The sequence below is a fragment of the Podarcis liolepis genome (assembly GCF_965112155.1).
Source record: "Podarcis liolepis genome assembly, chromosome: 5".
In the NCBI taxonomy this organism is placed as follows: Eukaryota; Metazoa; Chordata; class Lepidosauria; order Squamata; family Lacertidae; genus Podarcis; species Podarcis liolepis.
Window position 1 is genome coordinate 50,375,155 of NC_139556.1, and position 26,196 is coordinate 50,401,350.

Consider the following 26,196-nt stretch of genomic DNA (forward strand, 5'->3'; position numbering starts at 1 on the left):
CCTGACCCACTTCTGGTTATCGTTGGTAGATGAAATTGCACATGTATAATGATACATCTCTCCATAGGTAATGTGGTAATTTGTAGCTCTGAACTCCTAACAGTTTCTCTGTTACTGGTGCTAATGTGGAGTAACGTCTGATAATGGAACCACTTGAATGCAGAGCAGTCATCAGGTTCCTATACTTGAAAGGGCACATACCATGGGAGACGTTTGATGAGATAAAAGGGACTTATGGGGAGGATGCCCCATCGTATGACATAGTCAAGCACTGGCATTGTCAGTTCAAGTGTGGTTGGACTTTGGTGGAACGGCTCCCATTCCTAGGGGATGACAGTCCACCATTGATGAAGACACCAGCCGGCAAGTGGAGGCCACCTTTTTGGAGGATTGGCACATAACCGTTCGCCAACTAGCTGCAAATGTTAATATCAGTGTGGGCTCTGTAGAAAAAAATCATCCATGACCATTTGCACACGTTGGGTTCCCCAGCTGCTGTCGCCGTTCCAGAAGCAGGAACGAGTCAAATGCTCATGTTCTCTTTGGTCACGAAAACCATGATGACTTCTTCGCCAGACTAATTACTCAGGACAAAACATGGGTTCATCATTATGACTCAGAGACTAAATCCCAGTCCAAACAATGGAAGTACTCTGTCACACCACCTCCAAAGTAGGCACGTGTCCAACCATCAGCGGGCAAGGTCATGCTCACGGTGTTTTGGGACCAACGCGAAGTAGTGATGATGGATTTCCTGGCAAAGGGTACCACAATTGCCAGAACATACTATGCTTCACTGCTGCAGAAATTGCAGAAGGCTATCAAAATCGAGAGGAGTGGTATGGTATGCTGACCAAAGGTGTCCGCCTCCTGCAGTTCACAACTCGCATGTTGCTCAGACAGAAACATGGTCCTGTAGCTATGAAATCCTTCCTCACAGTCCTTATCTCCCGACCTCATACCATTGGACTGCCACATCTTTCCAACCATGAAGTTATTTTTGAAGGACAAGCTTTTTCCAGATGATGAAATACTGATTTCTAAGGTCAAGTTGTGGCTTCTGACACAACCTGCCGACTTCTATAGACGAGGTCGCCACAGCTGCATAAAGCGATGGGAGAGGTGTTTGACTCTTGCTGGTAGCTATGTGTTGTTGTTGTTGCTTATTCGTTTAGTCGTGTCCGACTCTTCGTGACTCCATGGACCAGAGCACACCAGGCACTCCTGTCTTCCACTGCCTCCCGCAGTCTGGTCAAACTCATGCTGGTAGTTTCGAGAACACTGTCCAACCATCTTGTCCTCTGTTGTCTCCTTCTCCTTGTGCTCTCCATCTTTCCCAACATCAGGGTCTTTTCCAGGGAGTCTTCTCTTCTCATGAGGTGGCCAAAGTATTGGAGCCTCAGCTTCACGATCTGTCCTTCCAGTGAGCACTCAGGGCTGATTTCCTTAAGAATGGATACGTTTGATCTTCTTGCAGTCCATGGGACTCTCAAGAGTCTCCTCCAGCACCATAATTCAACATGCGAGTTGTGAACTGCAGGATGTGGACACCTCCAGCAGTAGCTATGTAGAGAAGGACTAATAACTGTGTCCAGTTTTGTTTGTCTCATCCATGGAAAGTACATCAGGGAAAATCTTTAATGAACACCCCTTGTACATATCAATAAAAATAATTTTGGAGGAGTGTGTAGATCACACTAGGGCACTGTTTACAAAGCACATTTGTTGCTCAACTTTAGCTGGAGGAATGAAAGTAAAATGGTTTGGCATAAAATATCCCCGTCCCATGGAGTCATGGCTCTTGTCACTTGTTTTGGCTCTTGTTTTACTACAGATGGACATAGCAGGTGAATGGAACACTTCTAAGCAGGTTTTTTTTTTTTTAAAGTAATTATTTTTCTACAGGTTTGCTGCTTTTCACTGTTTCTGGTTGCTATACCACAGCAGGCCATAGAGGAGGGGCTCTTTTGGACTTCTTCTTCGGCAATCACTCATAACTGAGTAAGATTGTTTTCCATGAACATGGTCTTAACAGTGAGTCCGTAAATTATTGCAGAGGCCAATTCTGGATCCACATGTCCTTGCATGGTTGGGACATCAGTTTCCGGGCAGGAGTTGATCACAGTGAGGGTTTGCCAAACGTGTCTTCCTCTTAGCTCATTTTCCCTTTTTGAGTTTGTGCTTCTTCAAAGTGCATGACACCTTTGGTAAAGGCTGTTCTCCAGTTGGAACTCTCACAGGCCAGTATTTACTGGAAAACACTAGCTCTTTTGGTACAGTATGTGTATATTTTATGAATACATATTGTACAAATGATAGAAAAACGTCAATAAAGTACAAAACTTGCTATGTTTACCTTCCTTCATCCCTGGGACCTATCAGTTATAAATTCCCTGGTCCAAAAGGGAACCCAAGTATGAGAGTCATTCCTTCATGCAGAATTTTGACAAGCTTTTCCTTGCATTTTGAAATAAAAAAATTCCTTCCAGTAGCACCTTAGAGACCAACTAAGTTAGTTCTTGGTATGAGCTTTCATGTGCATGCACACTTCTTCAGATACACTTCTTCAGATACAGTGTATCTGAAGAAGTGTGCATGCACACGAAAGCTCATACCAAGAACTAACTTAGTTGGTTTCTAAGGTGCTACTGGAAGGATTTTTTTTTATTTTGACTATGGCAGACCAACACGGCTACCTATCTGTAACTTGCATTTTGAGTAGTTGCAAGAAAAGTGCCAATCTCATTCAATTTATCTAACAGTTACAATATCTGCTTTCTCATTAACTGCTTTCTCATGCAGCTTGTGGGAGCTGATTATGTGCACCATATCTTTGTGTTATCTGCAAAGAGTAGCAACTGGGGCCAGCAAGATACTGCCACTGTAAAATGCTCATAACTGCACTGACATGCTTGGCTAGTCATTTACAAGGCAGTTTCAATTTATTACAGATGGTTCTGATTTTTGCCCCCTAAGGCTACACAGCCCAGCATTACTTGAGAATATAAACCTCTCTGAAGGCCATGCTCCTTCTGAAGAAACGTGCACTGAGAGAAGGAGGCTGCACACGTCAAATATGCTCTTGGGACTGTTGAAGGATGCATGCTTTGGGCAGAAAACACACCAGTCCCAAATCTGCAGCTGTTATCGATGCGCCAGTCTTGCTCATGGCCACCCCATGAACCCTTCACAATTGCACAACATGGGAAGGAAGTCCCATCGCTTTCCACCAGAGCTACTCCCAAGGGGGATTCCATTGCCTGGATAAAACTGAAGCTGCAGGGAAGGCCGGGATCTTGAGGCGAGTGGCCCCTGCCTCTTTCCCTCTCTGTTTCCAGGCCGCCCACGTGATGAGCAGGCGCAGCCTGGAGGCGACGCAATAGCCCCGTTGGTTAGATCCCCGCGCATAATGATCCCTGCGTCGCAGGGGGGGGGGGTCTGGACGAGATGACCTTCAGGATCTCTCCAGACTCTATCGAAGGGGCCTTAGCGCACGAGGATCTTTGCGGAGAAGCGGGGCCTAGGAGCGCGCCTAGCTCCTCCTTCCCGCCAAAAGGAAGGCGAGGCGCAGCTGGCCGTCGCGGCTGTACGCCCCCCCCCCCCGCACGCTCCCCATTCGCTGTCGAGACGAGAGCTGACGTGACGCGCGCCGTCAAGCAGGGCGCGCGCTAGGCGCTGCACGAGGCGCCTCCCAGGGAGGCCGGGCGAGCGCTAGCCGAGAGAGGGAGAGCGCGAGCGCCTCCTCCTCCTCCTGGACGTGGCGCCCGCCCCTCGGGCTCCTCCTCGCCGCGGCGCTGCCACGGCCGGCGAGAGATGTTCACCCGCGCGGTGAGCAGGCTCAGCAGGAAGCGGCCCCCGTCAGGTAAGGTCTCTTTCTCTCTCAGGCGCGCAGCTGCTTTCCCGCCGCGGGGTCGAGCCCAGGGCGGCCGCGGAGCGCAAGGGGGCAGAAGCGCCGCGTGCCCGCCCTGAGCCTTGCGAGGGAGGGGGTGGGACTGCTGCTGCTGCCGCCGCTGTCGCCTCGCATTCTGGAGGGGGCTGCTCCACTTTGGCGGCTCTTTCCCCTCACGGGAGGAAGCCGCTCGCTGTGCGTTTTGCTTCTCGGCTTCGAGAAAGGCAGCCGGAGGAGGGTAACTTTCCGCAAAGTAAAAGAAGAAGAGAGAAGGAGGAGGAGGAGGAGGAGGAGGGCAGCAGTAGCAGCAGCAGCCCGAGGAAGCGTGCAGCCGAAAGAGGAAGGCGCGCCGCTGGGGTTTGGGCTGTCTGGCTAGCGGTCGCCAGGCAGGCGGATTCGTGTTAAAAGAGGGAAAGCGAGGGAAGGGAGCGAGGGAGGAGGAGAGCCTTCGTTTCTCGCCCCTGTTGGCCGAGGAGCGGGGTTGTCAGGACCCGTCTGAAGAGCGGGGCATCTGGAAATGGGAGGTGGAAGAAGCTTTGGCTTGCAGATGCGCCCGCCCGCCGGCTCTTATGAGTCAGACGACGGGCTGGCTTCGCTCCCGCTGCTGTTACTTTTGTAGCCACCGAGGAGCTTCGAAAGGAGCCCGGCACCCAGGAGAACAAGGTGGCGCCCGATGCCACTGGTCTGCAGGTCCCTTTCAAGGGAAAATGCGTCTCATACGTTCACCAGTGAATAACAAGAAGAGACCCAAGTCAGCTCGAGTCAGCTGACCTGGACTTCCACTGGAGGCAGAAAGAGAACTTTGAAATAAGAACGTATTTAGGGAAGGAGGGATGGATGTCACAATGAGCAATGCTCCATTCTCTCAAAAATAAACTCCCACAAGCTTATTCATTAAGTTTAGGACATACTGGAAAACATTGCCTTACCCAAAAAATGCAGAGAAATCCAGCTTGTTGCAAAATGTTTAAACCTGTCTCCTTTGAGCAGCTCCCTAAAATGCAATACTTTATTTCCTGCCATCTTAAATCTGACTATGGTAAACATTGTCTTTAAAAGTATTGATGGTGAAAGTTTTAGTTTGGGATTACAAAGTGCAGATCCTAATTACCAAAAAGATTTGAATGATCCCCTCTTCTTCTTCTTCTTTTTTACACTGTAGAGCAGAGTGGTTCTGTTTTCGACTTCCTGTTTAAGAATGCTTTTCTGCGTTGTTTCTAATCACATTTTAAAGTTTTTGAGGATGTGCAGACCCAAAGAACCTGCCTTGGATTTAAACCCCCGATTGTACACAGTATTAGCAGAAATCTATAACTTGCAAAAGTAGAAGGGGGTGTGGAAGTTCCCCCAAGTCATCTGGTTTAAGCCCCCTGACCATAAGCGTGAAATGCCTTAGTTTGTACATTGCTGATTGATGCTTGTCCGGTTCTTTTTAAACTCTTCCTTTGACAGTGCTGACTGATTTATTGCTCATATGAGGCATGAAGTCCACCGATTTGTTTTTCTTACAATTTGAAAAGAGTTTTCCCAAATATTCAGCCTAAACTCAGTATTACAATTCGAGATGCATTCATCTGAAACTCATACAGAAATAAGACACTTTCTAGTAATGTCTTTGGATCAGGATCTTAAAGCCATTCATGAATTCCAACTTCCTTACAGCAGCTTTTTCAGATAGTGCTTATTTTCCCTCTAATTTTTTCCATAGCTTAAATGCTGTTTTCTCCTGTTTTTTTCTCATATGTTCCCAATATGTCCCAAATACTTCCAAATCATTCCTACGTGTTGCTATTCCCTGAATCTTTTTCCAGATTACTAATATCTTGAAATTTGATGTCTGAGTTTGATGTCCAATTAGTTTTAAATAGATTGCCCCCCTTATAATTTCATTGATTTGAAAAATTCTGATTAATATATCTTAACCCTATAGTCTGTATGACTATTTGGGCTGCAAAGAGCAAACCAAACCAAAGCATTCTGAGAAGTTGGGGTTGAAATGTGTAGTATTATAATATTTGAGTTCTGCTTTGTGAGAAAACCTAGCTTTAAACCTAGCTTTTTTTAAAAAAAAATTTGTTTTAAAAACATGAAATGTACCCTGAGAAGGCTCCCAAATATGCTACATGTGCAGAATGTCTTTTAGGTTTCCTTCCTCATAGTTAAAAGTGGAAAGTCAAAAGAGGATGTTTGGGCTTGTAATTTGAGCAAACCCAAACATTCAAAGCACAAGCTACTGTAGCCGAAATGTCCTTTAGAAACAACAGCTCCTAGAAGAAAATAGGCATTGGAACGTCTCAAGTGATTATTATCTACATGGAAAGTAAGAGGAATTTACCTCTTTAGTTGTACAGCTATGAATGATTTTCACCATGGGTTATTAATTCCAAGCTGAAGTTTGCAAAGGAAAGGGTATTATTATTATCTTAGAGAAAGCGGCTTATTGTCATTTACATTAACTGTCTGCCTATTTGCTTACTTTTCAGCTTATTTCTTTGGGTGGGAGGGTAGAGATGTAAGTAATGAGAAAAGATAATTTAAGAATCAGCTTTAAATAGCCGATAGAACTTTATGAAGTTCTGTATTCACTTTGTTAAGTTCTATGACTCACACCAGCTTCTACTTTGAAGAAGACAGTCTAGCAGATATCAGTAAGGTTTACATCTAGATATGTGTGCTGACTATTGCAACCACACTATTGCACACTTACGTGGAAGGAAGCACCATTGAACTTAATGGGTTGACCTGCAATTGTACTGGCTAAATAGAGACAAAATCCTTTTGAGTTATAGTTAGACAAGTGAGCTCAGTTATGAATACCAGCTGTTTTAACTTGTGTCAGGTGCACAAATACTTTTGACAATCCCGTCCTAAGTCTTGGATGCTTGTATTCTCACATTTAAGATAAGAAACTGTACTTGTGTATTGTGCATTCATGTTCTTGATTATCATTTTGTAGTCAAGAAGAAAGGCATAAACAGGCTAAGGTTTCTCAGCCGTCATATGTTTACTGGATGGGATCCTAATCATACTAACATAATGAACTATGTTTTTTCAACCCTTTGAGTGTAATTATTTTTTGCACAGACATGGAGCCCATGTGTAGAGGATTCTCTATAGGGCTCAAAAGAGGATTACACAGTTGCATGTGTGAGTGGACAATGGGTCATTATGGGGAATGGGAAGTCTGTATGTACATCCCATATCCCCATCCAGTCCCCCATATGTCATGTAATTGACTAGAAAAAGGAGGAGAGGGCTGGGAGGGTAGATAAGATGCATGCACAGCTTTCCCAATGCAGGCAGTGGTCTGTTGCCATAATATTTATATAGTCAAATACAAGGTAAATCTAAAACACAGTGACCCGATCTAGTTAAACTAACCTGAGAGTAAGTAGCATTTATATCTATGTGGCTAACTTCTTATTAAATATGCGTAGATTTGCACTGCATAAGTTCCAAGTAGTGAATCTTTTTTCCCTTTCCTACTCGGAGCATCATAACAATTAGATTTGTGAGTTGTTGGTTCTTGCAAAACAACTGAAACATTGTATTAGATAATTTGTTTTCTGTAACCAGTGAAAGTTTTAGTGAAACATTGTATTAGATAATTTGCTATCTAATTTGCATTTTTAGAAGAAGAAAATATTTTTTACAGTTAGTATCCTGTAACCAATGAATGTTCTAATGCAACTTTTTGTTAGATAATCTGCTAATTTGTTGTAGATTTCGAGGAAGAAAATAATTTTTTTTACAATTAGTATTTAGTAGGATAAGAGCTCAGTTAAAAACCCCAGTATCTGCCATTCTAGTAAAGGACAAAACAAACAAAGGCAGACCCAGCAAACGATTTCATTCCAACAGTCATTGCTGCTGGGTCAATTTTTCCTACTAATCAGCTTCCAAAAAAAGAATAAACAGCTTCCTGAGATACATCAACCAAAGCAAGTAAGCACTCCCATCAGAAGATCAAAAGCTGAATCTAAATGAAAATATGAAGCACTTCCACATATCATTATTCTTGGCATTCAGTAACTCTTTAATAGCCAAACAAAGGAAATAATCAAATCTTAAAGGAGTACTTTGATCCGCTATCCGTCATCTAAAATGAGAGAAACTTTGAGAAGCACAATCTCAAAGCAACTACATATATTCCTGTAGTCTGCTCCTATGAAATCTGTTTTGTTTTTGCCCAGAGTAGATGTATTCATCTGAATTTAGCATTATGTTTAGGCCCTGAGAACTTCTAAAAAGTTGTCTAACTTAATGACCTTTCTGACACTATACAGTGGTACCTTGGGTTACAGATGCTTCAGGGTACAGATGCTTCATGTTACAGACTCTGCTAACCCAGAAATAGTACCTCGGGTTAAGAAGTTTGCTTCAGGATGAGAACAGAAATTGTGCGGTAGTGGCGTGGCGGCAGCAGCAGGAGGCCCCATTAACTAAAGTGGTACCTCAGGTTAAGAACAGTTTCAGGTTAAGAACAGACCTCCAGAGCGAATGAAGTTCGTAACCCGAGGTACCATTGTACTGCAGGGATGGAAGAAGCTGTGCTTTGTGGTTTGTTAGCATTATTAATTTTATACCCCACCTTTGCTTTAAGGAGCTCAAGGTTCCATTATATGGGTCGTCCCCTGCCTCATTTTATCCTCCTAACAACCCTGTGAGAGGTTAGGCAGAGAGATGGTGGCTGGCCCAAAGTCACCAAGTGAGCTTCGTGACTGGGTGAAGGTTTGAACCCTGATCTCCCGGATCCTAGTCCAACACTTTGCATCCCCAGATATTGTTGGACTGAAGATCCCATCATCCCAGACCACAACTCCCATCATCTTTGACCACTGGTCCTGCTAGCTAGGGATCATGGGAGAAGAATGGAGGGAAGGAGAAGGAAAATATGTCTGGGTACAGCCACCTCACCACCTTCTCACAATGTGCCAATGTCATTTTTTTCTTTGGTGGGAAAAACCCGTAATGTTCATGCACAAAAATCCTGCATTTGCAGATTTTTTTTTTGCTAAGCTCAGTAAAGAGGTTAATACCTTCCCTGAACTGAATAGCTTCCTCAGCACATTGGACTATTTAATGATAAAAGGAATAATTAATGAGCCTCATCTATGTATAGTCTACAGCAGCTTTCTATAAAAATTTAAAAAATCAAGGACTTAAGCAACCAACAGGACTTGAAAAACACTCATTATAATTTCTTTGCCATCTCCTCATACTCAAAGAGGTTCATAAAAGCTTTGACCATAATATCCTGGTTATTGTCTATTGTTACCTTGGTGTAATGACTACTGTGACAGATTATGACTGGGGACAGACGGACCCACATTCAAATCCCCACTCAGCCATGAAGTACACTGAGTGACCTGTAAGGTGGGAAGAGCTCTTTGAAATTAAGATGTAAAAGGAATTGGCACTGCCACATATTACTTGTTTTCATTTGTTAGAGATCAAACCTTTAGTGTAGCAGCACCCAAATTTCAGAACTCCCTGCCTGCTGACATCAGGCCGGCAACTTCACTCCACTCTTCTCAGCACCTGCTGAAAACATTTTTTTAGGCAAGCCCATAAGGACATGTAGAATGTTGACATGTGCTTTAATCTGGTTTTTAGCTTCTTGTTGATTTTAATTTTTTTGAAAATATTTTAAATAGTTGCTTTAAACCTTTTTTTTTTACTGATAATTCTACTGTTTTATTCTTTTTGCTGAGGTTTTATTACAACCGAGCATCATCATAAATCTCGTGAAACAAACAAATAATTTAATAAATATGAGAAAGCAATATAGGGTATTAGTTGCGCATGTGAGATTCAGCAAGCTGCAGCAACTACTGCAGGGGATGCTCACTTGTCAAGAACAGAGGAAAAAATGCAGGAAAATATGAACTACAGGGCAGCTCAAGGAAGAGAGGGCACAGAGGGTGAAGAAAGAGGTGGGTGTGGAGGGGGCCCTTTCCCCATCCTTCGGACCCCTGGGAAACTCAACAAACCTGTTGCACCTGGAACTGGTGTGGAGTGTACAGCTGAATGGGACACAGCTGTGGGCAGCCTGAGGAAGTACCATACACCTTGGTCCTGCCCATATAGAACAGGTCTGGAGTGAGAGACTAGGGCAATATCTACTGGTTCCAGAAACTCTTCTCATTGTGAGACTTTTGTGGGTGAGCTGAGAGTTTGTTTGGACCCTGGGTGAGAACCCGGAGGCTGAGAGGAAGAGTGTGTCAGAGGGAAAATGAATATATATATATATATATATATATATATATTTGTTTTCGTAGATTTTCACGGGTACAGGAATGCAGGTTTTGGTGTCCTCGGGTGTCTTCCCGTGTAAAAGTTGGGGTGTCTAGGCGACGTTTCGACGAGGTCTCACTCGTCATCTTCAGGCTGGTGCTTTCGGCTTCTTGTTAAACACAATATCAAAACAGCCTTTTGCACCAACCAAAAAATAGCCAATATCCTCAGAAACCCCAAAGATAAAATCCAGTTGGAAAACCAAGGGGTCTATGAAATACCCTGCAAAGTCTGCCCAGCCACGTACATTGGACAAACAAACAGACGAATAAATGCACGTATCGCAGAACACAAGAATGCCGTCAAAAAAGAAGAAAAATCTTCCTCTCTTTTCCAACACATGAAAGAAACAGGACACGAAATTAATTTTGCAGATTCCAAATTGCTCTTTAACATGGAACATCACCACAAGAGAATAATCATGGAAGCCATCGAGATAGAGAAACACCCTCACAACATGAACAAGCGTGACGACACGTCCCGCCTGCCAGACATCTGGAAATTAGCCCTCCCCACAAAAACCGACACCAGATCCAGAGGCACACAGAACGCCACCACCAATCAACCACACCAGACCCAAACCCAGACCCTCTCCACAGATAAATTACAGACACCATCCAGTAACCAAACCATAGTGGCACCTCCGGATGCTGCACCCCCCTGCAATCCCTACACAGATCTGGCTGGCACAGGGCACAAAACCACAGCTCGCCCCTATACACGAAGCCAAGCCAAAGCACAACTAAGTGCAGTACAGCCATCTTCCCAGAAAAACTCTTCACAAATTCAAGAGGTCAAGACACGAAGGCTTTAGCAACTAATCCACACCTAATGACCCACCTAAGTGGTACTCAGAATATCACTCAAGAAATCACTCAAGATATCCCTCAAGTAATTAAGGAACAAAAGAAGAAAAGAACACTAGCCTGGGAACTTCCCCTCTGCCCAGAACTTTTGAGGCAATACACCACACCCCTCTACAGTATTTATAGGAACTCAAACACTGAGATCCCGCTCTGTTCCAGTAACAAGAAGCCGAAAGCACCAGCCTGAAGATGACGAGTGAGACCTCGTCGAAACGTCGCCTAGACACCCCAACTTTTACACGGGAAGACACCCGAGGACACCAAAACCTGCATATATATATATATATATATATATATATATATATATATATGTAACTTTGTAGTAATGTAACCTTTTAAAATGTTATATTTTTGTACATTTTGTTTAAGTTGTCTGTTGTTGCTTCAGTTTTCTGTACACCTCTTAGATATATTTTTAATATATTAGGCGGTATAGAAATTAAATGATCAAATAAAATAAAAATGTGCAAACCAGGGATTTTAAAAATATGTAGTGAGCTAATAAATAAATAAATTTGCGTCCACTTTATCCTTCCGCAGCTTCACCATTTGATTCTGCCCAAATTCATGGCTTTAGGAAATGTAATGTATGACTAAAGGGAGGCGAGCTCTTGTTGAATGAATTTATTCTTCTCTAATGCGAATTATGCCATATCCAGTGCTAGGGCAGTAGAAATGTTTGCTCACATATGAATATTCTGCCAAAAACAGAAGCTAGTTTTAAGAAATAAATTATTATATTTTGGGAATGCAGACAAGTCTCTCCTTACAAGTGGATAACTTCCAGACAGTACTGGAGTCAGTGCAGAGTAGTTTATATCTGTCTGTCAAGTCTCCACATGGTTATGTATATCCCAAGTCTTCAGTGCTAACCAGCAATTGCTGTTCTTCATTCTCTGGTGTTCCGAAAACTAAGGTAATTCATAGCATTGCCACCTTGGGGGGTGGGGGGCGGAATCCTGCCTCCTGCGCCTTTAGCAGCAGTATGCCATGCAGAAATGTGGCTTAGGAAGCCTTTTCTAGCATGGAAGTAAAGCAACAGGAAAAACTTTAGTCTGCTTTATTTTTCCATGTCAGATTGCTGTTACAGCAAAGCAGGTAAAAAGAAAAATCTGGCAAATAATTCAGTTGGGATAGCTCAGTTGATAGAGCACAAGATTCTTGATCTCAGGGTCATGCTGAGATCCATGCTGGGCAAAATATTCCTGCACTGCAAGGGATTGGATTAGATTGGTCCCTTCCAACTCTACAACTCTACAATTCTTTGATACCAAAGTTTGTTGGTTGAGTAGCTGGCACCCTGTAGAGCACTATGCCTTTTTCCATAAACGGAATAACAAATGAAGTTGCATTATATGATCAGACTATAAGCCTGACCACTGTCGCCCTGTTTCAAGGGTCTCAGGCAGAATTTCCCCACCCAGCCTTGCTACTTGAGATGCCTGACCTGAGAGTGAATACGAGGCCTTAGAATCACAGGAGGCTGCCTTAAAACAAACAGCACTGTTTTGTCCATCAAGCACACTACTGTCTAGTTCAGCGGGCAGGCAGATTTCCTGTGTCATGTCTGGTTTGATCTTGATTTGAGTTGTGTACCTATGCAGAACTTTTATCATTGAACCAGCAACAAAGAGATTCTAGTTTTAGAGAGTGGAAAGGCACTTTAGCAGTAGGCTGCCTCTTCCCTATTGGCAAGTACACTCAAGACATCCACTCAACTTGATGGGATGCCTAGAGAGAGAGACGGAATCCCTACAGACTACAGCAGTACAGATGTAGGCAACAGCAATAAAGTGCAGCAATCACTGTCAATCACACCTACCTGAAAATCCCATTACACCTCAAAACCCTCCCCCCCCAACACATCTAAAGGGAGGGAACCAAATGTTCATTTGTGGAACGGCATGAAAAAAAGTTTAATGTAATTCCATCCAACTTTCCACTAAAGCAACTTATAGCTGCACTCTGCACCTCCCTTCCCCTTCCCTAAAAAACAAAGCCACTTTCCTCCCCGCACCCCAGCACACACTTTTACATGGGTCTCAAGGTCTTAATTTTGGAAACGGTCTTGGCATTTTACCAAGCGTTGTCTCATAGGTTCGGTGTGTGTGATGTAAAGCAGATAGCAGCATTGACAGTTCCACTGTTTTGCAGCAGAGCTTGGAGACAGTTGGTGGTACAGTTATGAAATGAATGAACTTATTAAGATAGCAGTGCTTGTTTTTTGTTTTAAACTTGCTTGTAAATTACTGGCTTACATGGCAACTTCAAAACTGCAGAACGGAAAAGGTGCTCCCCTCCCCCCCCCAGATTGTCTATGCCTGTCCAGGGCCATTTTCTCACCTTCATTTTGGGGAAGGGCTACTATAACTAAGCAGCAGAGCACATATTATGCACAAATAAGGTTCTGTCCCTGGCATCTCCACTGAAAAGCATCAGGTAGCAGATGATGGAAAAGATCCCTGCCCAAAGCCCAACAGAGCTGTTGCTTGTCAGAGTTGACAATACTGGGATAGAGGGACGCATAATCTGATCTTGTATAAGGTGGCTTTCTGTGTTCTTATGCTACAGCATCTTGCAGGTCTTGAGCCAGGATGTTTGGGAGCATCAGGAAGCCTTTGCTCCTGAACACGGTGGTCTGTGGGCTATTCCGGGCTAAATGACACCGCACTGAAATGTATGCACAGCATGAGCTTTCAGTTACTTTTGTTAAACAGCTTTGGTTAAACAGTCTCAAAGCTGGCCCCCAGTTCTTATAGGAGAGGGCAGAGATGTGGAAAAAAATATATTTCAATCAACTTTATTTCTAATTTTTCAGAAATAAACGACAGCGACAGCAAACCAAGCAGCAGCCACCAAAGTTTAAATGGCACTACAAGATGGGCGACATCGCTAGAAAATTTACTGGAGGATCCAGAAGGCGTCAAGAGATTTAGGGTTGCTACCTTAATTACTTGCACCTACATATGCTTGGGGGGTGGGGACGTGGGTGGCGCTGTGGTCTAAACCACTGAGCCTAGTGATTGCCGATTGGAAAGTTGGCGGTTCAAATCTCCGCGACGTAAACAGCATTTCTGTGCACTGCTCTGGTTTTGCCAGAAGCGGCTTAGTCATGCTGGCCACATGACCCGGAAAAACTGTCTCCGGACAAATGTGAGCTCCCTTGCCCAGTAAAGTGAGATGAGCGCTGCAACCCCAGAGTCATTCGTGACTGGACTTTTTTTACATATGCTTCAGTACTGTTTCCAACAATATGGTGTAGACGCAATGTAGAATTAAGTTGTATTCCTTCATTTGGAAGAACTCAGATCATAATTGATTCTGAGGTTGGCTTGAGTAAAATTTAGTGAGAATAAAAGACTTGAGGATCATTGGCAAAAATTGTTAAGGTGATAACTTTTCTCTGGACTGATTCTGTCATGTTTGACAAGAGGTGTGTGAAGTGCCAAGTTCCATTCTCTAAAGCTGTGGCAAGAATCTTTTTTTCTGCCTGAGTTCCTTTGCGGGTAAGCTTTCAGGGGCCACACACTAGTTGAGAGTGGGGTAACAGATGTGACTCTTACCTTTGGTCAGTAGACTGCAGTCCAGTCTGCTCAAATTAGAGATCTCTGCATGCCCATCTCTGCATCCATGCAAGCTAGAGGGGTTATTATAGTTCAAGGACACATTCCAGCCAGGCGAAAACATGAGCCTGGCCACTGAGGCATACAGCATGGGGAGAGGGGGGTGGCCTGGGGAGAGTGATAAGGGCCAGATAGAGAAGCCTGGATGGCTGCATTTGGCTCCTGGGCCTGAGGTTGCACACCCCTTCCATCGGACCTTCCAGTTAAGATAATACAAGGTGAGTCTTTTAAAAGAGGCCCTGTGGAACGTGTGTACTCTGTATCCACAGGACCTCTTTTAAAGGACTCACCCTGTAGTAAGAGAGGCTAGCAAGGTTATGATGACCTGGTTTTTTATTATCTAACAGCTCACTTTTTTCTTCAGGAGTTTTTAAAGAAAGAATTTAGTGAAGAAAATGTTTTGTTCTGGCTAGCATGTGAAGAGTTTAAGAAGATAAAAGATGAGAAACAGGTATTGTCTTCGAAACCAATTTGACTGAAAGATTCCATTGTAGTCTTGAGGCATAGCATGCATTTCCTACAAAGCTATCAGGTATGCTTCAAAATCATGTGAATAGACATAGAAAATAATGCGACCTACTTCTCTTGTGTTTACAACAACATAACCTCATTGGGGGTGAGGTAAAAACATGACTGCAGATGAGGCCAGAGTTTTATGGATGACAAAGCTTATCGTTCTCTGATTCTTTTTAAGATCAAAGAAGTATATTCAATTCTTTTTACTTAATATATGTCTAAAAAGTCTGTAGGATTTCCTTCTGCTGCATATTGAAATGCATTTGTTACTGTGGTTTCTTGGCGTAACATTCATTATTCCCCTTCCTCCTGCTTTAGCAAACCCACAGATGTACAATATTGAAAAATAAAACGCTTGCTTAGTATATGTGTCCTTCTGTTTACAGATGCAAGCGAAGGCAAATGAAATTTACATGACTTTCCTGTCAAGTAAAGCTTCTTTTCAAGTTAATGTTGAAGGGCAATCCCGTTTGGATGAGTCAATATTGGAAAAACCTCACCCTCTAATGTTTCAGAGACTTCAAGACCAGGTAAGGTTCAGAAACTTCCCTGATTAGGTGGCTGTCTAGCTACCAACAAGAACACTGAGCTAAAACAGACACAAGGTCCTGCTAGCTAGGGATAATGGGAGTTGTAGTCCAAAAAGCAGCTGGAGACCCAAGTTTGGGAAACACTGGTGTAGGTGCAGCTCCACAGGGATTAATCTTCCCCACACAATTTGCTAGGCATTTTTTAAGGCACTTTATTGAAAGTTTCTGTGGGAAGACAGAGGCTTTGGGATTCTGGAATTATTTTTGTGGCTCAGAAGCTGATATATGTCAAAAAGTGCATTTGGAACACTGGCAATGGCTCAGGACCCCAGGGGAGGCCACCTCTTCCTATATGAACTAACTCGGACCCTGCAATCATCATTTGAGGCCCTTCTCCATGTGGCAACTCAACAGGAGGTCCAGAGAGTGGCAACATGAGAATGGTCCATTTCAGTGGTGGCTCCTCACTGAGGTTCACCTGGCAACATCAGTACATATCTTTAGGTACCAGGGAAAAACATTTCTTTTCTGCCAGGCCTTTGGCTTTTTATTACCTGTGGCCTCCTTTAGTGAGTGTGAGGTTTTAATCCTGCCTTTGAAAAATATTATTTGCTTTTAAGTTTTCCTCTGTTTTGTTTTATGCTGGCTTCAGTGTATGTGCTTGCTTGTTTATACATTGTTATACATTTGAGTTACTTTGGTAAAAAAAGAAACTAATAAGTTTAATAATAAATAAATGAATAATAAAAGTTACCTAGTTTTGTTGGAAGTGCTAGATCTCACTAATGCTTATGGGGGAAGCTTCATTCCAAAGCACTGATATCAGATGTTCTCTACCCATATGCATTAAGTGGTAAAGGATTCTTTAGGTTGTTTTTTCTCAGTCATGAGGACCAGAGACTTTATCTGTGTGTAATTTTTTATTTTTTATTTTTAAAAAGCTTGAATTTGTATATTTTGTGCTAGGAAAAAATATTTTGTGCTGTACTGCAGTTTCACAGTCATACCAGTTTCTGTGAACAGATTAATCTTGGGGAGGAAAGCAAGGCTCAGAACACCAACCTAAGCATATTTACTCAGAGGTAAATAAACGTCCAAGTAAATATGCCTAGCATTGCAATAAATAGGCTTATATTCCTAGCAACATTCATATTGTTTATCTACATAAATCTGTTTCATTTGCAGGGTCTGGCAAATGGCACTCGTTACATTTAAAGCAACAGAGAAATACTGCAGGGTGCTTAGAGTCAGTGCTTTATATTGCTTTATACTGGTTATGAATAGTGTCCGGTATCTGACATAATGAATTATGAGAGTTATGAACATATTTCTCATGAACCATTTATTAGGACCAAAGGACCAGCTTTTATTGGCTGCATTCGGGTAATCATATCTCAGCTTACTAAGCCCAGATACAAATGAGCCTTATGGCTGAGCTGCAGCCGTTCACTGCTTCCTTCAAGCAAGCTGCAGAACAACACAGGAAGTCTAGGCTTAACAGCATCAAAATAGCATATTAAACCATGGTTTGAAGTTGGTATAATATCCTGAGTTGTTCCGAAGCTGTTATCCACAGTTTACCTGTTTGGAAGCTATAGGGAGTATACAGCCTTCCTAATTTGTTTCCAAAGGGAAGGAACGAAGGGGTTATATATGCAGCCAAAATACACGTCCATATCTTTATTTTATTAAGCAAAGATATGATTGTTCAAGCTTACTTAGTGTGTCCCCCCCCCCCCAAATCTTATTTCATCACGTTAAAACAGTAAAGATATCCAGCCTACCTCATGAGCCTTGGACAAGTGCAGTAAATTTTTAGCCCTGATTAGCTCTGTTTAGAAAACTAAATTCCCAGCAATTCACAACACAACTCACCAAGGACAGCTTGATGATTGCCTCTCCATGGTCCAGTTATGTCACTTCCCTTCTCTCTGACTCAAGTGAATGAACTGATAAGATGGAGCTCAGGCAGGCTTTAAGGTTTGTTTGTACAATTGTCCAAATTCTAAAGGCACAAAGATACAGGAAGCTGACACATCACTCTGAAAAAAATATATCATTTGAAGGGTGATTGGGAACAATTATATTTGCTAATTTGAGCTAGGAGAGATTCTGCACTAAAAAGAAAGATGGGGGAGGGCATGCATGTTAAACTTGATTCCCCAGCAAATCGTATTTGAGCAAATACTTCCAATTGTAACATTTCAAACTCTTAGCCTGAACTGTGAGAGGCTGCATGTGTGTGTGTATATATATATATGTGTGTGTGTGTGTGTGTGTGTGTGTGTGTGTGTGTGTGTAAAATATATATAATATATATATTTCCTTAATGAGGGTCCTAATGCAGGATAGCATTTTAAATTTAGAACACCAAATTTTAAAATGTAGCAGTTCTTTGTAAGCTCATTTAGATGGTTATTAGAAATGCAAAGGTTGTGTTAACGGCTGCCAGAAGAGCCATTGATTAACAATTCTCAATATGTGTTACGGCCTGATTCTATTACATATGGATTGGGCCCCATCACCCCTTCTGCCACACCTTTTGCTGCCATGGTGAGTGGGAGGGCTGGATGCCTTGGTGGCTCCACAGAGCCCCCCTGTTGGTGGTAGAAGGTTTGAATTACATCTTAGTTTGTGGCAGCTTGAATTCTAGTTGCCTTTTAAGTCTCCTTTCTTTCATTTTTTAAAAAAGGTAATTGAAATATACTTGGAGTCCTGTAGTGATTTCATGCTCTTTATTGCAGCTTGTAAAACAGTGATTGAATCCCCCCTCCCCAAACCTCAGGCTTTTACATACATTATTTACACAATGAGTCCCGTCTGATTGGCTGATTCTGCTTCCCTCCTGGAGCCTGATTGGTCTTTTCCTGCAGGCTAATCAGGTGTTGCATTCTACGATCCTACCAGCCTAATAGGCTGATTAACTTCCTCCTGGAGCCTGATCGGTCTTTTCCTCAAAGCCAATCAGTTGTTGCATTCTAGGATCCTACTTGCCTATTGTTCTAGGATCCAACCTTAGTATATAACAGTAATCCCATGCAATAAAGTATCTTTCGTGATGTGTGGGTACAAACCAATGCCCAATCACATATAATTTAGTAAAGCAATTTTTAACAGTATCAGAGAGCACAGAGCTCAAAGCATTAAAAAATAATCAACAAACATATTTCTTAGTGCTACCTTATTACATTATTTGTTCAGGTCAATAAGGCAATTAGAAGCTGCAGTTACATTATCATTCCTTTTCCAAGCTGTGTTACAGAGTCCAACGCCAAAATTGCGTGCATTTTTTTTAAAAAAACCAAGGAATCCATTGTTTACAAGTTACACCCCCCCCCCGCTTTAAATGTGACCACACGCCCCTCCCACTAGTACTGGAGAAATCCCCACCACTGCTCTCATATTTCAGATGCTTCCCTTCTCTGACCTGTAACTAGACTGTGATGCAATCCCACAGGTATATTTCTAGCATGCTCTGAAATCATTTCCTTCACCATTAACTCTGCTCCCTGATGAAACTGACAAGCTGAAAGTTTTACCAATGCTGTCAGTTGTGTGTGTTTTGAGTACTAGTGTGCATGCCATTTCTGCTATACATATAGCACCCCTGGAAGGAACCCCCCCTGCTGCCTAAACTTCTCCTTTCATCATTGGAATGGCTGAGGTAATGTCTCTAGGGAAGACTGTATACTTTTTAATTGAAAAATGGCATAAGTTGTGTCTTTATCACAACAACCCAAAATCACAGATATGCAGTTCATAGTAGTAGACCAACTAGTTACTTAGTTGAGAGGGGTTTGAGGCCTGAACATTATATCCATGTCTTGATGTGATAGTTTTCTTTGTACAGAAGTTTGTTACATTACATGACCATTGAAAAATGTGGTTTCATAGCTGAATCTGTTGTTGCACAAACCCTATCATATAATCTCTATCATATGATCTGCAGAACTCTCTTTCCTTCCCTAATACCAACATTCAACCATGTTTTGCCTGGTGTTTTGCTCAATGTATCTTAAGAACTTGGTATACAAAAAGTGCAACAATGATGAACAACAATATCCTCTAGTTCCTCAGTATGATATCTTCTTTTGGCAATCACTAAATGTGGTATGCAAAAAGTGATACACTGTTGAACAATAATATAATACTCTGGTTCCTCAATATGATACCTTTATTTGGAAGTCAATGAACGTTGCAGATTAGAAATGCTTCCTTTTGCTTAAACTAAATTACAGCTTCGAGGCATCTTAATGGTTTGAAAATAAGCAGCAGCACCAAGCTCCTTATCTGGTAATCATGATGTTGTAGCTGAAACACAAAAGATACATTTTAATTTAAAAGTTGTTGCAATATGGCTGAGTTGTGCTGAGTTCCTGCAGCTGTGGGCTAAAAAAGAGAAGAGAAAGCCTGCAGTCCACTAGCCATATATATGATGTTTTAGAAACAGACTTTTTGAAACTTCTGCATATGAGATTTTGTTCCCAATTTGGGTTGAGAATGCAAAACATTCCTTAATAGTTTAGTGACTCTAAGCACTTTGCAATGAAATCCATCACAACTACTCTGATTATTCTGCAGCTAGAGGATTATATAGGCTTCTATTCAACTTCCATTACTATTTCATTTCTCTCAGATCCTCCTTTTCCAATCTTAAATTCAGTTCTCCACTTTTCTGAAGCAATTTGCATTCCTCCCCCCCCCTTTTAAAAGAGAATTCTCGTGAAAAGTCTTTAGCATTTAGTGCAAATTTCTCTCAGTAAAAAGATTTTTGTATGCAGTGGTACATTGACTACATCAGACCTGGGTGGTATCATTAACTGTGGACCATTCGGCAGGCTGCTGTGAGTGATTGATGAAGCACTTTGGGGGCAAAATCATTCAGACCCATGCTGAACCTGAGGCCATAAGAGGTCCCTGGAGTACCATGCAGTTACAGCCTGTGGGATCAGTTTCAGTTATTGCAGCCTCGGGACATGAGCAGGACACTTGCAACAACCATATTGGCTAACAGCTCACTACATGAGGGACTTATGCCCAGCACCCTGAAAGAGGTGGTGGTATGGCCCTTCCTGAAGAGAAGCGTCTGTCTTTTTCATTAGTTTAAAATTAAAAGCATTCCTGAAATATACTGTTCCTGGCAACCTTGATGAATTGATGAAAATGATGATTTTAATTCTACTGTTTTGCTATTTTGTTTGTCACTCTGAGCTGGCAATATGATGCTGTTAGACCATTTGTAGCATAGTTTTGCAGCATCTTAACAAGAAAATACAACAAGGTGTTATTAGTGTTATGTCTGTCTTTTATTAGAAAATAAAAGATAGTGATAAATAAATGGCTGATTTTAAATAAGTTTATGGAGCTCAAAAATGGCAAGCATGATAGGTAGGGCATATGTGCTGGGCTTCAGTGGCTCCCTTTTACAGCAGCAGGTTTTGGCAAAATATAGCTGGATGTGCACATAGAAAACACACACGGTACTCCTGATGGTGTGACATGTTAATTGCAAGTCAGTGGCCATTTCACTTGTAACAATGATTGGGTAGTACTAGGAGCAACCTGTCTGTAAACAGGCAAAGTTAGACTTACCTGTGGGTTGCAGCAATTTTGTTGGTTGCTCATAAGTTGTTGTTTGCTGTTGTTGTTATTATATATCATGGGTAGGCAAACTAAGACCCAGGGTCCGGATCCGGCCCAATCGTCTTCTAAATCCGGCCCGCGGACGGTCTGGGAATCAGCGTGTTTTTACATGAGTAGAATGTGTCCTTTTATTTAAAATGCATCTCTGGGTTATTTGTGGGGCATAGGAATTCGTTCACCCCCCCCCCCAAATATAGTATCCCCCCCACAAGGTCTGAGGGACAGTGGACTGGCCCCCTGCTGAAAAAGTTTGCTGGCCCCTGTTATATATATTTATTTATACCCTGCCTTTTCCCCTCACTAGACAATAAAATAATTACAATATAAACAGTAGAGCACCAGCCCTTTAATTAAAAGCAGCTCATTCCCAAAAACCCATTGGAAGGACAGCAAGGAGGGGGCCAGTCTAGCTTCTCTAGGGAGGGAGTTCCAAAGTCTGGCAGTAGCCAGTTGGCTTACTGCACTACAAGGTGTCAGGAAGGCTGTGCCAAGATGGAACTTTGAATGAGTGATCTAGGATAAAATAACACCTGTATACTGAGTCAAACGAAAATTTATTTATTTATTAATTTATTAAATTTATATACCGCCCTATACCTGGAGGTCTCAGGACAGGTCACAGAACAAAATCAGAATATAAAACCACAATATATGTAATCTAAATAAAAACAACAACCCAATAACCCCCCCCCCCAAATAGCCACATTTTAAAAGGGCATAGGATGTCAATCAGATCAACCAAAGGCCAGGTTAAAAAGGAACGTTTTTGCCTGGCACCAAAAGGTGTACAATGAAGGCTCCAGGCGAACTTCCCTGGGGAGAGCATTCCACAGATGGGGAGCCACTGCAGAGAAGGCCCATTCTTGTGTTGCCACCCTCCAGACCTCTTGATGAGGAGGCACATGAAGAAGGGCCTCAGAAGATGATCTCAGGGTCCAGGTAGGTTCATATAGGAAGAGGCGGTACTTGAGGTATTGTGGTCCTGAGACGTTTAAGGCTTTGTAGGTCAAAATCAGCACTTTGAATTAGTGGCTTTACTTAATAACAGTGTTTAGGAAGTCTTGTACTTAAAAAAAACTAGTAAAACCAAGCTTTCATTTTTATTTTTTGATTCTGCAGTAGTTACTTGGTTGCATTTGGGGATATGCTGTTCTGGCTAAGTTCAGCAGTGGGATATTTTCTACATAAGACAAATCATAACGTAACAGAGTGGTTTCCGGTCATTTATCTGACAATGGCTAAATTGGATTGTTATAAAAAGGAATAGCACTATATTGTGCCATACATAGTACTCAAGATGTATTTTTTTTAAGTGTGATATTGCAATTATTTATTATTATTATTATTATTATTATTATTATTATTATTATTATTATACCCTGCCTATCTGGCTGGCTTTCCCCAGCAACTCTGGGTGGCTTACAACATATCTAAAATCATAATAAAAGTACCAATCCTTAAAAACTTCCCTAAACGGGGTTGCCTATTGCATACTTTTAAGATATGTAGTTACCCAACAAATTCTAAAGCTGATCATATTTTATTTGGGATGGCTATTGTGAGGTAATAGTAACAACATATTCTCCTTAGTTTATAGTACAGCTGACACAGATTTGTTCTTTTCATTTAATATGTTGAATTATGGTCTAACAGTTTGGGGGCTCATTGAAGATCTCTGTTGTACGACTTTCTTAGTTTATGTGTTTTAAGGCTTTGTTTCATCTAGATTGTTTTCCCTGCCCCCCCTTCAGATTTTCAGCCTCATGAAGTACGACAGCTACAGCCGCTTCTTGAAATCAGAAGTGTTTCTTAAGCTGAAGCAGACCGAAGAACAGGAAGAGAATTTACCAGATGCTCAAACTGTAGCGAAAAGAGCTTCTAGAATTTACAACACATGATTGAAACAACAACAAACAGTAGATCCCACTGAGACTACAATAACCAAATGAGTTCTCAGGATTAGTCTGTGAGGTTAACACAACTGCATTTCAAGCTTGGAAAACATAGAACCCTGTTAGGCGATGCTTAACCTTTGTTGCTTGAATGACATAACTGTTTTTGCATAATGGCTACCACCAAAACCCTTGGCCAAGGCAGTTATACTAAACCCCTAAAAGGACTGAAGGACTCAAGAGTAATCTGTGAACAGAAAACTCGGTTATTTTTACCTTCTGGTTTTGATACCGTTCCTTGTGAATCATTATTATTTTTTAAGTGGGGATGTAGCATAAAATTGTGATAAGTTTAAAAACACAGGTAGTGTGAGGGAGAGGCAGTATACCTGTTTTTTAAAACACTCTTAGAGCCTTGTGTAAATAGACTTTCCACTTTTTAAGCTTTAACTGTTATTTGAGCGGGTTCAAATTCTGCCTAATTTTTGCTTAAACTGAAGTAAAAGAAAATGAATTGAAATATTTTTCTGATACTGACAAGAAGCCTGTATTAAGGGAAGCACAAAGGCAGGAGACTATTCATCTGAGGCATTAGTTTAAAACTGTTCCTACCTTTTTTTCCAGGAACTACCGGTAATCAAAATAATTGAAAAACAATCATTTTCTCTATCTTTGTAATACAACACATGCTATTCACTCTAAAAGCTGCTTTCAGAATGGCTTTTGTAGGGTTTGTGGCTTGGTTTTAAATCTATTTGTGCTAGGGAAAGATTGCCTATTTCTCCTGTGAACCCGTATTGTTCAGGGTTTTTACTTTTTCTCCCCCTTCTTTGTTCTGAAACTGAGACTCCCTAACTGAATTTCAAGAAGAGTGTTACTAATTTTGTCAAACAACAGCTAGCTTACTGCTGTAACAAACCTAGACCACAAATTACCTTTTGTCTGCATTCAAAGTACACTTAGACTTGGAGACCGGCCAGTAGCATCCTTCTGCATTAGTCTACCCAGAAAGATGAAATGCAAAGCTAGTGCCTCACCCAGTGAGTGTCTATTTCCAGCTCAACAGCAAGTATGAACTAGCTTTTAAGCCTTGTGTACTTATTCCAAGGAATTCTGTCTCGGCTGCCAAAATTTGTTTCTTTTCTTTTGTACAGACATTGTAACCAGGTTTTATTTTCACCTGCTTTTGTCCTAAACTTGTTTGTATATTCTGCAGCAGCGCACTCCCTTAGCAATCAGAACAACCCCTCTCCAAGTTGTGGAACCAGTCTGCACATCACATCATAGTTTAAAGCACGCCATGGTTTAATGTGAATGATCCACGCCATGAATTAATGTTAATGTTGGTGAACGCTGCTCACAAGGTACTCCTGTCCTGCTGTGCCATCTAAACCAGGGCTCGTGGTTTGTTTCCCACAAGCAAAGCACAAGCTGTAAGCCAAGGACAGACATTGGCTCCTGCTCATGGTTTGTTTGGATAGAAACTATCCACAAACCTGGGTTCAAGTGACATGACTGACTTTTTGGGGGAAAGGAGCATCATGGAAACATTTGAGTTATATGCTCAAGCATGATGCTCATTCACATTAAACCATAGCTCAGTTTTAAACAGCAGCTTAATGTGATATGTGGACCTTGCAGCAGACTTTGCTCATATTGGATTTCACTCTACATGTGATTCCCCCCCTCCCTCAAAATTTGCAACTCCTGCGACCAGCTTGTCTGCAGTTAGAAAAATAGTACCATAAACTTTGGAGGGACCAGCTGTCATCCTTTTGGCTGCTTAAGAAAGCCCTGTGTGTCGTGTGGGAAGGCAGGAGTGAGGAAATGGAGGCAAGGGACCACTCAGCGTTCACTCCTGTGAAGAGACCATCAGTCAGCCCAAGAGGAGTCTGATTTTTTATATATATTATAACATTTATTTGGTTTATTACTTTTTATATTGTAAACTGCCTTGGGTGCCTTGGCAGAAAAGTAGTATATAAATGCAATAAATAAATAAATGCCGTGTAATATGCCTTACTCAATTATTTCCTACAAACCTATTATTTGTGTGTCCATAACTTCCCTCCTCACATCCCCAGAAGCGGAGTATCTAGCGAAGGATTCAGCATAATTCACCTGTGAGTAGTTTCACCCATGAATTTAAGAATGATTGGCAACTCACCATGCAAACAGATGTACATGAAAAGAGATGCTGCTATGCTCTGGAAGTGTATTCCCCATGCTGCTGTGTGCACCTAATCCATTGGTTCCACTGGTTTGCAGAAGCATTGCCTGGCTAGCTATGCACAGAGATATTTGACTGGAACTTCTGACATCACATTCCCTGTTCTCTTCCTAGATCAGTCTTGCAGCATTTATCCTGCTTTAAAATAAGGGAACGATTTTAAGCTCATCAAATTCTGCTTGAATGTATGTGTGCACGTTAAAAGAACAGCTGCTGATATATAAAGCACATTATGAACAAATTCCATCTTCTAGTACAGTACTCTGCTTCAATACACTACACAAATGATAATTGAGAGGTTTTATTGAGTTTGTCAGTCTTGAAAATAACCTTGTTTGGATTTGCCTGTTTCCTATGTGCAAATGTTGGTGATGCCAACGGAACGGTGAATATATATTTCTAGTTGATGTTGATATTTGAATTTGGCTGCATTTGGAAACTTTCCTCCTCTATGACTGAGATGATGAGCAAAGGTAAACTATTAAAAATTACATAGAAAATCTTGATTGGAAACTTTATTGAAATAGCTACCTTTTTTAGGCTGGGGTTGCATGTGGGAAGAAAAGCTTTTCTGGCACAGTTCTTCCATGTGTTTACTTTTTTTAGACTCGTTAGTTTGATGCCAAATGACTGCACTGCTTTTAATCATGAAGGAAGCAGATTGGCTGGCATACTTTGTTTACAAGTTCTGCCATGTGCAGCATTATTCT

The 26,196-nt window shown here is 41.8% G+C and overlaps 1 protein-coding gene across 3 annotated transcripts; it reads left to right on the forward strand.

Moving 5' to 3' along the window:
• The first annotated feature begins 3,641 nt into the window (after positions 1 to 3,641).
• On the forward strand, positions 3,642 to 25,269 carry RGS10 (regulator of G protein signaling 10). Of its 3 annotated transcripts, none has more exons than XM_083505035.1 (5): positions 3,642 to 3,862; positions 13,871 to 13,989; positions 15,040 to 15,126; positions 15,578 to 15,721; positions 23,116 to 25,269. In XM_083505035.1, the coding sequence occupies exons 1-5, from the start codon at positions 3,814 to 3,816 to the stop codon at positions 23,260 to 23,262; spliced, it is 546 nt and encodes a 181-aa protein (XP_083361161.1). In that variant the 5' UTR covers positions 3,642 to 3,813; the 3' UTR covers positions 23,263 to 25,269. The 3 variants fall into 3 exon arrangements, with proteins under 3 accessions (XP_083361161.1, XP_083361163.1, XP_083361162.1); XM_083505036.1 differs by lacking the exon at positions 3,642 to 3,862 and adding an exon at positions 6,094 to 6,209; XM_083505037.1 differs by lacking the exon at positions 15,040 to 15,126 and having other exon boundaries at positions 3,705 to 3,862.
• The last annotated feature ends 927 nt before the right edge of the window (positions 25,270 to 26,196 follow it).